Source organism: Bubalus kerabau, chromosome 9 (genome assembly GCF_029407905.1).
Source record: "Bubalus kerabau isolate K-KA32 ecotype Philippines breed swamp buffalo chromosome 9, PCC_UOA_SB_1v2, whole genome shotgun sequence".
In the NCBI taxonomy this organism is placed as follows: domain Eukaryota; kingdom Metazoa; phylum Chordata; class Mammalia; order Artiodactyla; family Bovidae; genus Bubalus; species Bubalus kerabau.
The window spans coordinates 72,589,547-72,604,453 of NC_073632.1; the positions used below are offsets into that span (position 1 = coordinate 72,589,547).

Below are 14,907 nucleotides of genomic sequence, written 5' to 3' on the forward strand. Positions count from 1 at the left end.
CAATCTTTTAAAAGAGGCCTCCTCCGCAGGTTGCTAGGGAGTCGTTTTTGACCCGGAGATTGCTGGGCCCGCCGGAGGGCGGCGAGTGCGGGGACGCCTCTGAACACCACTTGCTCTGCTTTCTGCTCTCCTGGTTGCCTTGGAGGAACCGCGAGTTCCCCCTGGATTAAAAACAAAACAAAACAAAACAAAACAAAAACAAAAAAAAAAAAAACACAACAAAACTCAGAAGCTACTGCCTGAATAGCTGTACTGAAAACTACGAGAGAAGAGATAATGGGGCAGCGGACAGCGTGGAGGTTAAACAGAGCGAGGGAAAGAGAGAGAAACAAAACAACACAACCCTTTGTCCTGTATTTTACATCAAAAATTTAAGAGTAATATGCATCATGAATTTTATTCTACAAGAGACTCGCTCTATTTACACCACCTCCATTATTTTTGTTCAGTTCAGTTCAGTTAATCCAGGGCAAAAATCGAGTAGAAAGTACAAAACAAACTGTGCAGATACGCTTAGTGTTATTCAATTTAAAAAGAAACATGTTGATTCTAATAAAAGTCTGAGAAAAGAAGTAGCAAATTGTCAAAAACAGGGAAAATATTAAGCTACGTTAAATCACAGAGACATTTTTAAAACTGCAATGGAAATCTTACTGCATCTTAAAACATATTTCACTTTGCAAACTGTTTAGGCGTCTTAAAGCTACATCCTATTGTTAAAAAATTAAAATCCTAGGTTTAAATTAACTATCACGGTATGAAAGAAATGGGAGGCTCCGGAAAGAGCGTGCTTTTTCTGACTAGTTCATAGAAAGAACTGAACTAAAATAGGATAGAATTTTGCTTTCCTAAATATAAAGGATTTAAACATACCTTGAATTCTCCCGCCCTCCCCAAGAAAAATTCACAGAGTAAAAAAAATAAATACGTCTATGCCACTCCCGGTGCAGAATGGGTGTTACTAAAGGCAGGAATGTGTAGAGCAGAAAAGATGGGCCTGGAGGCTGTGAATTCTCTCCATTCAAAATGTTCTTAGTTGTGGCAATATTAAGCGATACGGGAAAGGGACTGGAACTTTAGGTTTACTGAAAGATTCTTGGTATTCTAATGTGGTGATCACTTCGGTTCAAAGCCAGGAACCTCAGCCTTTCCAGGTCCCGGTGGGGAAAGCTGGAGACTCCTGGGCTGGACTGGGCTGTGGGAGGCAGGGAGACTGACCCAGTTCAGCGCCGGGGTTGGCGCTTCCAAGCCAGATGGCGGCGCTTTCCACTCTAGGTTTTTTGCAACCTTGTAAGGAAGTGGGCGCGGGCTGAGCGGAGTCGGCGCCTTCTGATTGGCTGGGCGTCTCAGTGATTGACAGGACCCCGGACTCCGCCCCCGCCCCTTTATTGACACTAATGAGCAAGTTCTTCCCACCGCTCTCCTGCCTGGAAGTGCTGACAGATCAAGGCAACAAATTTCAATTACAATCCCTAATTTGTGTCCGCAGAGTGTTTTTTACCCATGTTAGTTCTCGCTGGCGCATCAGTCGAGGCAGATCTTGGAGCAGCAGGAGGAGGTGGAGGGGGTGGGAGCGAAGGAGTCCATCAGTGAGAGAGCGCGCGCGAGAGACCGAGGGAAGGAAACTTGGCGGGCGCGTCGCTGGTTCCTCGGATCCCAACACAGTCGCGAGAGAGGAAACGCCAAATTTGTCTTTGCCCGCAGCGGGGAAGGGCGCTGATCTGGGCCTGCGGGAGGCCCCGAGAGTCGTTCAGATTTTGGTGGGGGAAGGAGAACGAGTGTGTGCGTGTGCCCGCGCGCGTGTATATGAGCGAGGGGAGGGCGCCGGGCGGCGGGGATGGCCGAGAAACGGAGGGGCTCGCCGTGCAGCATGCTAAGCCTTAAGGCGCACGCCTTTTCGGTGGAGGCACTGATCGGCGCCGAGAAGCAGCAACAGCTTCAGAAGAAGAGGCGAAAGCTGGGCGCGGAGGAGGCGGCCGGGGCCTTAGATGACGGAGGCTGCAGCCGCGGCGGAGGCGCCGGCGAAAAGGGCTCCTCCGAGGGAGATGAAGGCTCTGCGCTCCCGCCGCTGGCTGGGGCGGCTTCCGGGCCCACCCGGAGTTGCGCAGACCTGGAGCGGAGCTGCGGCTCCCGCGGAACCGCGGGTGAGTCGGCCCCTCCCGCCTAAACTTCTTCCCTGCACGTCCCCTCCCGGTCCCGCGGGCCCGTACCGCCGCGGAGAACCTGAACGCCGCGAGTTGTGGGCGTGCGAGCGCGCGGTGTCCCTACGCACCCAGGGCAGCTCAGCCACAGGCGCACTAGCGGTGGGTGTCAGGGCTCAAAGCTCCCGCTGCACTGGCCGCTCCTCCGCGCAACTCGGGTCACCGTCCAGACGGTTAAAATGCCGCTTCAGGTCTGGCTTCTCAGGCGGCCGCCGCCCACTAGGCGAAGCTCACCCGTAGCAGCTGCAATTTGTGGCGCTCAGCGGTGCAGATCTGTGCTTTCCGCATTTGCCTCCCTTGGGCTTCTAGCCCCTGGGTGCTCTTTTTTATTTCCTAACTTTACAAAGCTAGAGAGTGGGGTGAGCGACGGCGTACCCCCCCCCCCCCCCCGAAACCGAAACAAATGCCTAAACCATTTGGGCAAACCAGGAAGAGGGCGGTGTATTTGCAAACGTGGTTTCCCAAGGGCTAGCTGAGCTGTTCCCTTGCCTCCCCCCACCCTTGGTTCCCGCTGCCAAGGCCGACGGCGATCTTGGGCTTGTTTTTCGCGCTCTTCTATTCCCTGTGCTGCTTTGCTAAGACGCTCTGGACGGCCGGGGAGTTTGGCGAGAGCGGTGTCTGGAGAGATTTCTAGAGGATACCTCCGGCCGGGCCCTAAGCAAGGACGCCGATTGGGAAGCGAGGCCCAAGCATATGAGACTTGGAACCCGAGCGCCAGGCGCTTTTGCTCTGTGCTCTCCATGGCTCGGGTGTATCCGGCACGGATCCCAGACTCCGGCTGCGGCACAAAACTTATTTTGGGGCCTTGACCGGGCGGAAGCAGGGAGGGTGGGGTGGACTTGGGCCGCACGCCTCTTCAGGACTTGAGACTTGGGGGCCAAGAGGGCCCTACTTGAGTGTCGAGTGCCCGTCCCTTCGGCGGACGGAGCAGGTATTTACCCACCCGTGGGCCTGTTACAAGGGCCGGATGGCAGGAAAACTTCCGTTTCTCCCGCGGCCCTTTTCTCTCCCCAGCCGCCCTCGGGGGGTTTATCTCTCCACTAGGCTTCCCATCTCCAGCCCTCACCAGTACCCTCTCTCTACCCTTTGCTGCCCAGGCGGCTGTGAGGATGGCTTCCTGCAGGGCGCTTCCCCGCTGGCATCCCCAGGAGGCTCCCCGAAGGGGTCCCCGGCGCCCACCCTGGCCCGGCCCGGGACCCCGCTGCCCTCGCCGCAGTCCCCGCGGGTGGATCTGCAAGGAGCTGAGCTCTGGAAGCGCTTTCACGAGATCGGCACGGAGATGATCATCACCAAGGCGGGCAGGTAAAGGGCAAGCTGGCGCGAACTGCCCGGGCCCTGGCCTCACTCCACGCCTTGGTGGGTGAGGGAAAAGGATCTGCAGCACGGTGGGGTCTCTGATTAGCAGTTTGTACAGATAAGACTAGGCCCTCGGTAGTGGTTCACTTTTGAGACCGACTTTGCCTACCTAACCTGGAGTGCAGTCGGCGCGGGGAGTCCTCTCGTTGGATGCTGCGGAGAAATCACTGTGGCCGCCGAGGCGGTGACGGTGACTGCTGATATTCCGTGGGCAGGGGTGTTAAAGAATCGTGATCCGACTTAGCATCTGTTCATGTATTTAGTTAGACTTTCGTTGTTTCTGAAACTGTGGAACAGATTATCCACCACCACCACTACCCCTTTTTCAAAAAACGCAGTTTACTCTTTAGCCAAACTGTCGTGTGCTTTTATAGATTCGAAACTTCCAATTGCTTCTTTATCCACAGATTCGCTGGAAGTATAAGAATGTGTTGTTATGCTATCTTGATATTAGATTACAATGAAAATTACTAGAATCATCTGTAAACCATGTTTAATCCCTGCAAAAACAATTGCTCTGATTTTTAAAAACCATTCTTTTTATAGATTCACAGTTACTATAGTTTTTTCCCCTAAGTGAAATCCAACAAATTAGCCTAAATTTGCTGAGGAATACCAAAACAAAATTTGTAAGTTTTATCTATTTTTTGAAAGTGTGAAATTTCCACATCCATCAGTTAGTAAAATAAATGGATTTGTTGCACAGATCATGTTAATTCGAAGGCGCACAGAAATATTTCCGTTTTTAAGTTTTCAGTTCATTTAGTGCAGTGAAATCTATGACTACTATCTTCCTCAAAAGAAACTTTTAACACACACACAACTCTTTCAGGGAGTACACATGGCAAAAACCTGGATAGCATAAAAGTATCCAAACTAGTTAGAAATTACAAAAACATATTTTATTGAATCCATATGCTACCTTCTACATTTTCACAGAGCTTTTATTAATGATCCAAATTCAGTCTTCAACAACACAAAGCAACAGTTGTCTTATAAAGGTTGTAGTTAAACACCTTTACTCTTTATCTTACAGGTGCACTGAGAAAAACACTTAAACAGCCAGTGTATTAAACTGTTCTCATGCCTAGTTAGGAATAATGGACTTTCTTTTCTCTGGAAGTGGTCTTTAATGGCATTATTGTTATGAAAACATTTTTGGTAAATAACAGTACTAAAATTTGTGTTATAAGGTTAAATTAGCAAAAATTAGATTACCTGGAAGGGTCCTAGACATAAATCAGTAGATGAAAGTTTTTTGTTTTTGTCTTAAAGAGGGAACTGCTCATACACACACACACACACACACACACACACACACACATGTACACAATAATTTGCTGTTGTATTCCTTGCTACTGTGCTTTTTAAAAAGATAGATGCATTTACTTTAGTATCTCCTTTGATAAGCATCTCTGGGAAGCTAAAAGAAATGTGGATTTCATTTGTTTTAATTAGCAAAGTTGTGAGTAAGTGTGGTTAAATAAAGTATTTTCAGGGCATGGTGGGGGAAGGAATGATTTGGTAAATATACATTGTGTTTAGTTTCTGCTTTCAATAAAGAAGTTTTACTATACCTTTCAAATTTAGAGCAACTTTTGCACTTCACCTTTACCATGCGGCAGACAGGAAGTCCTGTCTCAATAAAGAACATATTGTTTGGTTATGGCATGGCACATTGGCTCCTTGTGCTTTTTTATAACCCTTTTAAAATTTCACATTATAATATATTTTATCACTTTGAGAAAATCAAATTTTCTATTTCTACTATTTGGAACCATTTATTATTTGTTTTGTTAAAGTCAGCCTGCTTACTGATTTTTGTTTAAAAAATAAAGTGCTTTCTGTACCATTATTTCTTCAGAATATATATATGTGTGTGTGTGTGTGTGTGTATTTGGCTTTTAGATGTACTGACATTTCAGTAAATATAGAATACAAGTACAGGTATAACAAATTACATTTAAATGATTCAGTTTTGATACATCCTGTGTTCAGATTCTTTGGATTACATTTGCCAAAGTGAATGCTATAAATTTGTCCACATGAAAAATACAGATTCAAGAGCTTTCTTTGCTTATTCATTCTTCAAGCATAATCATAACCCAAAACAAAACCTAAACCATCTTTCCTCCCCTCTCTTATACATAGGCGCATGTTTCCAGCAATGAGAGTGAAGATCTCAGGGTTAGATCCTCACCAGCAGTATTATATTGCCATGGATATTGTGCCAGTGGACAACAAAAGATACAGGTACAGTGATCAGATGGGTACAGAGAATAAGAAAGCCCCAGGATTTCACAGGCTAAGCGGATTTCATCTGTACTGACTATGATATTTGTTTCCAGAAGCCTGTAGAATGATTGGATCCACAGAACAACCCCAGTCACTTGCAGTAATCTAGATGGTGCCTTCTCTTGCAGTAAATGTGAACATTTATTTTTTGTTTTGTTTTTAATAGATACAGAAATGTCTTTAAGTGTTGAGGAATTTTAATAAGTGGCCAGTTTAGCATTGGTAAGCTAAGTATGTCTTTTATGTTGATCATATTTTGATTAGAATTTTGAGAGGAAATATGAAGTAAAATTTGTACGTGTACATAATAGTTTAACTGTTTCAATTTCTTCCTGATTATTTTGTGACCTTTAAATAAATTCCCTTTATTTTGTTATGTATAAAATCATAACTGTTTACAGGCTTTTTTCTCTTTAATATGAGAAAATTATTTAAGATTTTTTATAATTTAGGAAAACAAAATCATAATTCATTATGATATCAAGACATCTTTAAGCTGGTAATAAATTTGTTATCTTATTGTTTTTTTGTGGCTGGTAGTTAACAGAATTTTTAAAAATTATTATAATATTTGGGTTTTGAGAGAATATATTTATCTAGATATCAAGTAAAGCTGGATTCCAGTAAAGCTGGAAAAGATACTTTCTTCAGTACCAAACCAAACTTTGCTTTTCCTTCTGTGCGTATACAAATCAACAGTCTTCAATGACAATTATTTTTATTTTCCTGGGGAGTTGAAAATGCTAACATTTAAAAAAAGGAAATTCTGAGTGGCAAGTTGGAAGATCCTGCTTTAAATTTTGGTCTCTTTTGTTTCTGTCTTTTAAATAAACACCTAGAACATTTAGTAAGTTTTTAAATGAAATCAGATTTGGTTTTTATTACTTTTTAAGATTTAGGGAGTCACTTTTTGGAAACAGGTTTATGGTGTCAAAAGTATACAGATTTAATTAGTAGAGGCACATATGGAATGCTAAAAATATGGGTAGTAAAAAGGACAGTTTTATGATTTGCATTTTGTGTATAAGTTGTATCATTTATTTTAATTAAATAATTCATTAGGGAGTTTTGTTAAAATTGTCTACTCCATAATAGAAGCTAGAAGTGCCTTTAAGTTTATCTTTAAGTATACTTGGTTTAAAATCCATATTCTAATTTGGGTTTGTGCAGAGGAAAACAGTGTAATTCTAGTGAGTTTAGATATCTTTCCTTTCTCTTCTAAGTTTGTCTTCTATTTCTTCCTCCAAATCTCTCTCATATATTTTGGATGGCTTATTTTATTTAATTGATGCTTATTAGTCACATATAAAACAAGAAAAATTTCAAGTATTAGTACTAAGATGCCAGATTTTAAAAGATCGAATTCTAAAACATAAATTTGCTTTCAGTTAAATTGCTTCTCAAGAAAAATTTGTTTTTAGCATTTGTATTTAGAATGTTTCACAAAGAATATGTAACATGTAGCATTTATTCTCTTAGTGGGTATGGATTTTTGAACTGTTCAATATGCATACTTTTCAAAATTTTGACAGAGCATATTGTTCTATTTATTTTGGCAATAGCTCTGTATCCATTGTGCTGCTTTTTCTTGCATTTCTAAGATTTATTTTCCAACTTTTTCAGCAATAGTAGAAATAAATATTTTGGCTCTTTCTCTGCTATCAAAGAATGGTATTTGGTCAAATGAAAAGTGATTGTGACTTATTAGAATGTAAAATTCATATTCACAAAAGCCCATGCACAGAGCTTATTTATTGAAATTACACTGTATCAATTAAGGGAAATTGTTTTTATTGTTATTCTTAATTTTGTGATAATGTATTTTTTCCCAAGAAAAGGAATTAGAGAATAGAAGGCATATTGAATTCAAAACAGAATGAAATATGTGAACATAGTTGAAACAGTGGGCCTCACCAGGGATATTATGAAAATACTTCATGTTATTTTAAAAAGAAAATTTCATACTATACTCGTAGAATTCTTTGAGACTATTCATAAATTGTTGCTTTAAATTGTATGCCATATTTTAAAACAAAAGGAAGACAAGCGTCCAAATATATAATTTCATTTTCTATCCTTTTCTAAATTAATCATTGATATACTAGTTTCTAGTTTTTGAGTTAGTCTATTTTAAACTAACCATAAGTGATAGTCTGAATATAAGATTAAACATTATTATCTTATCTACTACTTGAAACATTGTTATTTAAGTGTGTTATTTTTATAGAGTCAGTGTAGTTGACAGACATAAACAAGTAGAATAGGATGTTTTGTCTCTTAATTAGAAAGGTAATATTATTTAGATAAATCATAATTTTAAAAGTTTGATGTATATTTTAATTAGTGGAATAAAAATTTAAAGATTTTCTGACAATAGTAAAAAAAAGAGACTTAGAAGAGATTAAAGCCTATGTTTTATGATTATACAAACTTTTAAATTAAACTGAATTTTAACAGAATTAAACTGAATTTTCAGTTTCTAGTAGATGGGACTTTTTTCCCTATGAAAATAAATTTGCTGTACATTCTGACAATTTCCCCTTGACTTTCTACCATGTCTCTTATCAGTTTGAACATAACCCTAAAATGGGGAGTGATAAAGAAAGATAGACCGTTGAAGATATAACTCTCAAGTATTTTTGAGATTTCCTTAAAGCAGACCTTGACAACTTAATAGTTTCTTCATGTCAATTGCATATCCAGAAGAAAAATGGAAAACATCAGAATACAGACAGAATGTCTAACATGAATAAGTGTGATTTATCCAAATTGAAATTCTTGCATTTATGGTGGAAATAATGTGCATATTTTTCACTAAATCCTTAACATATCACCTTGAGTGGTCAGCAGGCTACCACTGCTTCAGAGAGTTTTTTTAAAAGTGTTTGAATTCTTATTTTATACACATTGAATCTAAAGAGCAAATCCTTGAATTTTAGACTTAAAAGGGTGCCCATTTTGTCTGAGTCTACAGAGTTGGAAATTCCAAGAAAGCAACAATCCACAAACAGAGCCTTGTCCTTGCCTTCTAGGTATGTTTATCACAGCTCTAAATGGATGGTGGCAGGCAATGCTGACTCCCCTGTGCCACCCCGAGTGTACATTCATCCGGACTCACCTGCCTCGGGGGAGACTTGGATGAGACAAGTGATCAGTTTCGACAAGCTGAAGCTCACCAACAACGAGCTGGACGACCAAGGCCACGTGAGTAGAGGGCCTCCCTAATTTGCCTCCGTTGGATGGCACAACCATTATCTATACTGTGTCTGCCTGAAGGAAATGAACTTTTCTCAGATCCTGACGCTCCTCTCCTGGTTGACTAGAGTGTGCACAGCTGTGCAACATCAAGGTTACATTTTCATCAGAGGCTATGCCTGTGGCCAGAGTATTCTATGAAGCTTTTAATAGGTAAAACTGGATACTGCATTTGTGTTGGAAGATAATTTTAGCCAGCACATTTGTTTGAAATTTCATAAAGTGATAATTATTATACTTTGAATATGAATTCTTGAAGTTGGGTGAACAGGGATAATGATTTATGGTGTCCTGCCTAGATCCTCTTCTTTTCCCAGCTGAGGCTCATCGCCTGTCAATAATGGCCCAGGCTTATGTTATCTGTGTGTTCCATCTGCAAGCTTCCAATTGTTTTGTAATGACATCTAATGTGTCAAAATATGTTGTAATAATAATTCCTTTCATCTTAAAATTGAAATATGAAATATATGCTAAAGTCAGTAGTTTCAATAATATAGTCATTTTTAACACTTTAATGATTTTCACACAGTGTTGTTTGTAGGTGAGATATCTACCTTATTATCGATGTTTTAATAAATAAGAAACTCTGGATATGTGCTGATTTCCACTCAGTGCTAGCATTTCTGTTAGATTTCTGTTATTTGAGAGAGTTTGGACTGAAGAAGGATTGACGTGCCTTTTGAAGAGTGTATCATACATAAAAGGAATACCAATTCATTCATTTCTCAAAGGGGTGACATGAAGATAGCTTATTTATGGGCCAATCTTTTAAAACAAAAAATGCCAACTGTCATAAGATGGTAATACAGTGATGACAGGATGTGATTTGTAAGTTGCTAGACAATATCTTAAGCAATTGACCTTAATGAAGACATTCAAGTACACATTTCATTGTGGTACAGATGCAGTATCTAGATTTGTAAGACTTATCTCTCTGAAACTGCCAGCGCTTTTTATTTGTTGCTTTTTGTAATTTGAAGCCTAGTACATTTCACTTCTGAATGATACAACTTCATGTCCTGAAAGTACATTACTTTCTGTTTTTTTCTTTATGTACATAGGTTGTAACAGTTCTTTTTCACTTGACTTCAGTGAAAGGACATTAGTTTCTTCTGTCTCAATGAGGGAGCTAAGTGTGAAATTTTGCCAGTGTGTCCATTGAAGAGTCTTTACTTTTTTTTAGAATAAAAAATTGAAAAATAAATGGCACTAAATGTTGATGATTTTCAAAAGCTTAAATATACTCTATTTTTTGGAGTTCTATAGTTTGAGTGTATATATATATATATATTTTTGAGTACATATCTTTTGAAGAGATAATGGATCCAAAAACTATACACTGTCCTAGATAAGATACAAATGACTTTAAATAATTTAAATAAATATGGTGATTTTATAATTCTAATTCTGATCAAATTACTGGCTTTATACCTAATATATCTACAGTATTAGAGGTAGTAATTTATCTATCTATATGATTTTATCTTCATAATTTCACTAGATTCTATTTAAAACAGCATTCTCTAGAAAAACAGAACCAACAGATTATATTATACACACACACACACACACATACACATGAGAGAGAGACATTTATTTTAGGGAACTGACTAACACAGATGTAGGGCTGGTAGGTCCAAAATTTGCAGGGTGGATTGGCAAAGACCCGGGGAAGACCTGATATTACAACTTGAGTCTGGAGGCAGTCTGGAAGCAGAATTTCCTTTTCCTCAGTGGACCTCAATTTTTTTTTCTTAAGTTTTTCAACTAATTGGATGAGACCCACCTGTATTACAGAGGATAGTATGCTTTACTCAGATGTCTACTGATTTAAATCACACAGCATTTGTTTAAAGCACAAAATAATAGATTGCCAGTTGAACCCCAGTTGTTTATACCTGAATAATTATAATTTTCACTATTAAGAAAAATAAAAACTCAGAAAACAAGCAATATCTATAGAAGTGTGTCATCTTCCAAAAAATTTTTTTCTTTTAAAGTTGTGGCAGGATGTAATACTTTAATAAAAAAAAAAGTAGTGTGTGGGGGGAATGGAGAGAGAAAAATACGTACCTATACATTTTGGAAGCAAGAAAATTGCCTTTGCTATTAGTAGAAATCACGTATTGCTTGATACTAGAGGAGAAGGTAGGAGAGAGAGTACTCTTGTCTGTTATTTATTTAAAAACAAAAGTTTTGAAGACTTTGTAAAATGTCGTAAGAGATGAAAAGCCATAGTCTCTGGCTTCAGTGATCTTCTAACCTAGACAAAAGAGAAGACTAACACACAGATTCGGAGAAGGCAATGGCACCCCAGTCCAGTACTCTTGCCTGGAAAATCCCATGGACAGAGGAGCCTGGTAGGCTGCAATCCATGGGGTCGCTGAGGGTAGGACACAACTGAGCGACTTCACTTTCACTTTTCACTTTCATGCATTGGAGAAGGAAATGGCAACCCACTCCAGTGTTCTTGCCTGGAGAATCCCAGGGATGGGGGAGCCTGGTGGGCTGCCGTCTATGGGGTCGCACAGAGTCGGACACGACTGAAGCGACTTAGCAGCAGCAGCACTCGGATTATCGTGCTGTCGGAGCAGTGCAGTACGGCAGCCATTTTGTTCCAGCCAAGAGAGACTGGGAAGGCTCTGCAAAGAAGGTGTCTGTTAGGTTTTTTTTTTGCTCAGTTTTATGACCCTAAATAAGGTTAGATTAGAGATTAGGAAGTCATATTCTACTGTTGATGTGATTCAGGGTCTGAGAAGCCAACAGTACTATTGTGAGGGGACTAACTCAGTCGCTTTCTTGATGCAGGGACCTCGCAGGGACTCTCACCCCTCTGCCCTCATATGATAAGCAGCATCAGAACTAAGTAGTAACACTTCTTTTGACTCAAACCTAGTGTCTTTTTAAAAAAGTAATTTATTCTGCTTCATAAGAAGTAAAGAAATTGAATGAGAGTCAGAATTGTGAAGAATATATGAGAAGGAAATTGGAAGACTAGTAATGGCTAAATTTTAAAATATTAGTTATCCCACCAATGTCAAACCTAATGTCTTTAACATGGGGAAAATGTGTATTAACCTACACATGGGAAAGCACCCTGTTTGTATGGACAGAGATTTATGTTACTATCTGTGCTAATAGATAGCATCCAAAAGAAAAAATATCCTCCATCTAAACAGAACAGAGAATATAGAACATGCAGATCAGATCATAATTATTTGAGTTTCAGTAATGGATATTATCATTGTGGTCTTTTTGTTCATAAGGGCAGTGATTCTCCTAGTTCTACTTTAGTTCTAATAAAAAGCAAATTATTCATGACCATTTGAAATTATAACTTTGATAGTTTGTTAAAAAACAAATAATGCTATTTTATATATAGGAACTAAGGCTTGTTTAGCATTCCCTAAAAATTTGTAGGGATATACTAAACTCCTATAGGTAATAATTGAGAATAAATTATTTTTTTGAATAATATTCAGGTTACTGTTGGCAGTTACCCTTTAATGTGCAAACATAGGCATGCCTCAGCTATTTCTGTACCCTACTCCCAGTATATCCCACCTTAAATCATTTTGGAGATTGCATAAGGATATAAACAAATAATCGGAGAAGGCAATGGCACCCCACTCCAGCACTCTTGCCTGGAAAATCCCATGGATGGAGGAGCCTGGTAGGCTGTAGTCCATGGGGTCGCTAAGAGTCGAACACGACTGAGCGACTTCACTTTCACTTTTCACTTTCATGCATTGGAGAAGGAAATGGCAACCCACTCCAGTGTTCTTGCCTGGAGAATCCCAAGGATGGGGGAGCCTGGTGGGCTTCCGTCTCTGGGGTCGCACAGAGTCGGACACGACTGAAGCAACTTAGTAGCAGCAGCAGCATAAACAAATAATACTATTCAAATATATAGAGCTGTAAGGAGAAATCTGCTTGCAGAAAAAAGATTTCATAAAACAACAATTTACTTTTCATTGACTAGTAAACAGAAACCTAAATGACTTTTTATTTCCTTCACTTCAAGTCAGTTAACTCTTATCTTTTGAAACTGACCATGCCTTTTATTTTTGTTTAATGTAAAGTGACTTTTTCCAGTTTTTCTCCAGCTCTGGAATTTATGAATCATTAGAATTAAATCTTGCTTTTTCAGACTTTTAATCTGATTACAGCCAGACATACATTTTATGTTTAATTTAGTGTATATACACACATCCCAACAGGCAGTGTTTTGCAAAACAGAACTTATCCTTACTAAATACAGCACGTTTTATTTTTCTACTTTATTTGCTAATTTTACTTATCTTAAGATTTACAGTTGTAACCCTTTAAATTGACTTTGTGAGTCATTAATAAGTTGAAATTCTGTCCTTTTATATATCTGGAAAAAAAACTTTTCCCGAGCTTGCTGATTTGTGTTGTGTCCCCCCAGATGACAATGAGGGCTATTGTCTCCTCTTGTCCTTTATTCAGACTCATGCTATCCCTCCATCAGGCATGTGTGGTGAGTATCATCATTAGATTTCCTCTCTAGGCATTTCCTCCACTGATAGAAAAGTTTAGGATTAGACAAACCTCACAACTGTTGGTTAATAATGGAAGATAAACACATTCTTTTGGGGCAGCAAACACACTCTATAAGTAGAGAGATGTTTAGGTTGACCAGTGATTCTGAATTTGGTTTATTAAACTGTGCATGTCCTGAAAAGCATGAGGCAGGTAAACCAACCACTGTTGTTGTTGTTGTTTTTTTTTTTCCCTCAGATTTTTGTTTAAGCATTTCTCCAAACTTCTAACACTTCAAAGCTTGGATTCAAGTTGTATAGCTCAGGAAAGATATAGATTTGTTAATTAAACTCATTAGTGAATAATGAATTTGGATTTCCAGCAGCACATAGAAAATCTCATTGGATGAAGCTATTTCTTTACCTACCTCCTCTACCTTGAAAGTGTAAAACAAATGAAGAAGAAAACATTCATCCACAATTCCATCATCTAGAGATGACCACTGTTCATATCTTTGTATGGGTCCTTTTACTGTCTATTTTTATGTAGTTATGGTAAGTTTAAAAACAACTCGGATCCTTTATTCTAATTTAGGGTTTAAAAAGAAGTGTTTCATTATGTCACTAAAAATGTTCTAAAAGCGTTAGTAATGGCTGAATAATGCTGTAACCATTGTGTGGATTTTCATTTACCTAATCAATCTATTCATGTGGTTTATAGTTTTTCCACTGTTGTAAATGGTGCATTGCACATCTTTGTACATGAAACACTTTTTGGGATTTGGAATATTTCCTTAGGATAAATTCTCAGAAGTGGAATCATTGGGCAGAAGGCAGTTGAACCATATCATCAGATTCCCCGAGCTGAGTCTGAGAGCTTTTTCATCCCCGGACATCTGGGTTTTGGAAGCCTTGTTGTGATGGAAGCACGAATGCTGGGTTTTCCAGGCAAACCAGAGACTTTGTGAACCACACATAAGGCAGACCCTGGGGTATCCTTAAAATCCCTTTGCCCTTGAGTAGACATGTTGTAGTTACCAACAGAGGAAAAATGTTCTCTGAAGAAAATCTTGGTGTGCAAATACTTATTTTTAGGGGATGGGTGTGGTGGAATTAAAATAATCATTTCAATCTCATTTTTAGTTTTATTGTTTTGGACTCTGTGTTCCATTAGGTTCATTATAAATAAAAATGCTGATGAATTTATTCTTGTGTTTTCAGAAACAGAAAATGTGATGCTACATTCATATGGTTGCACACAGGGCTTCAACCAAAATAATTACTTGCCTTTTTTTCTT

General features: G+C 39.3%; 1 protein-coding gene across 1 annotated transcript in view; it reads left to right on the plus strand.

The window, feature by feature from the left end:
* Positions 1-1,329: 1,329 nt before the first annotated feature.
* Positions 1,330-14,907, plus strand: part of TBX18 (T-box transcription factor 18) — a 30,098-nt gene continuing 16,520 nt past the window's right edge. Inside the window, exons 1-4 of the mRNA XM_055535568.1 lie at positions 1,330-2,144; positions 3,299-3,503; positions 5,709-5,810; positions 8,885-9,056. Coding sequence (XP_055391543.1) covers positions 1,838-2,144; positions 3,299-3,503; positions 5,709-5,810; positions 8,885-9,056 — 786 coding nt within the window. The 5' untranslated portion in view covers positions 1,330-1,837. The remainder of the gene's footprint in view (positions 2,145-3,298; positions 3,504-5,708; positions 5,811-8,884; positions 9,057-14,907) is intronic.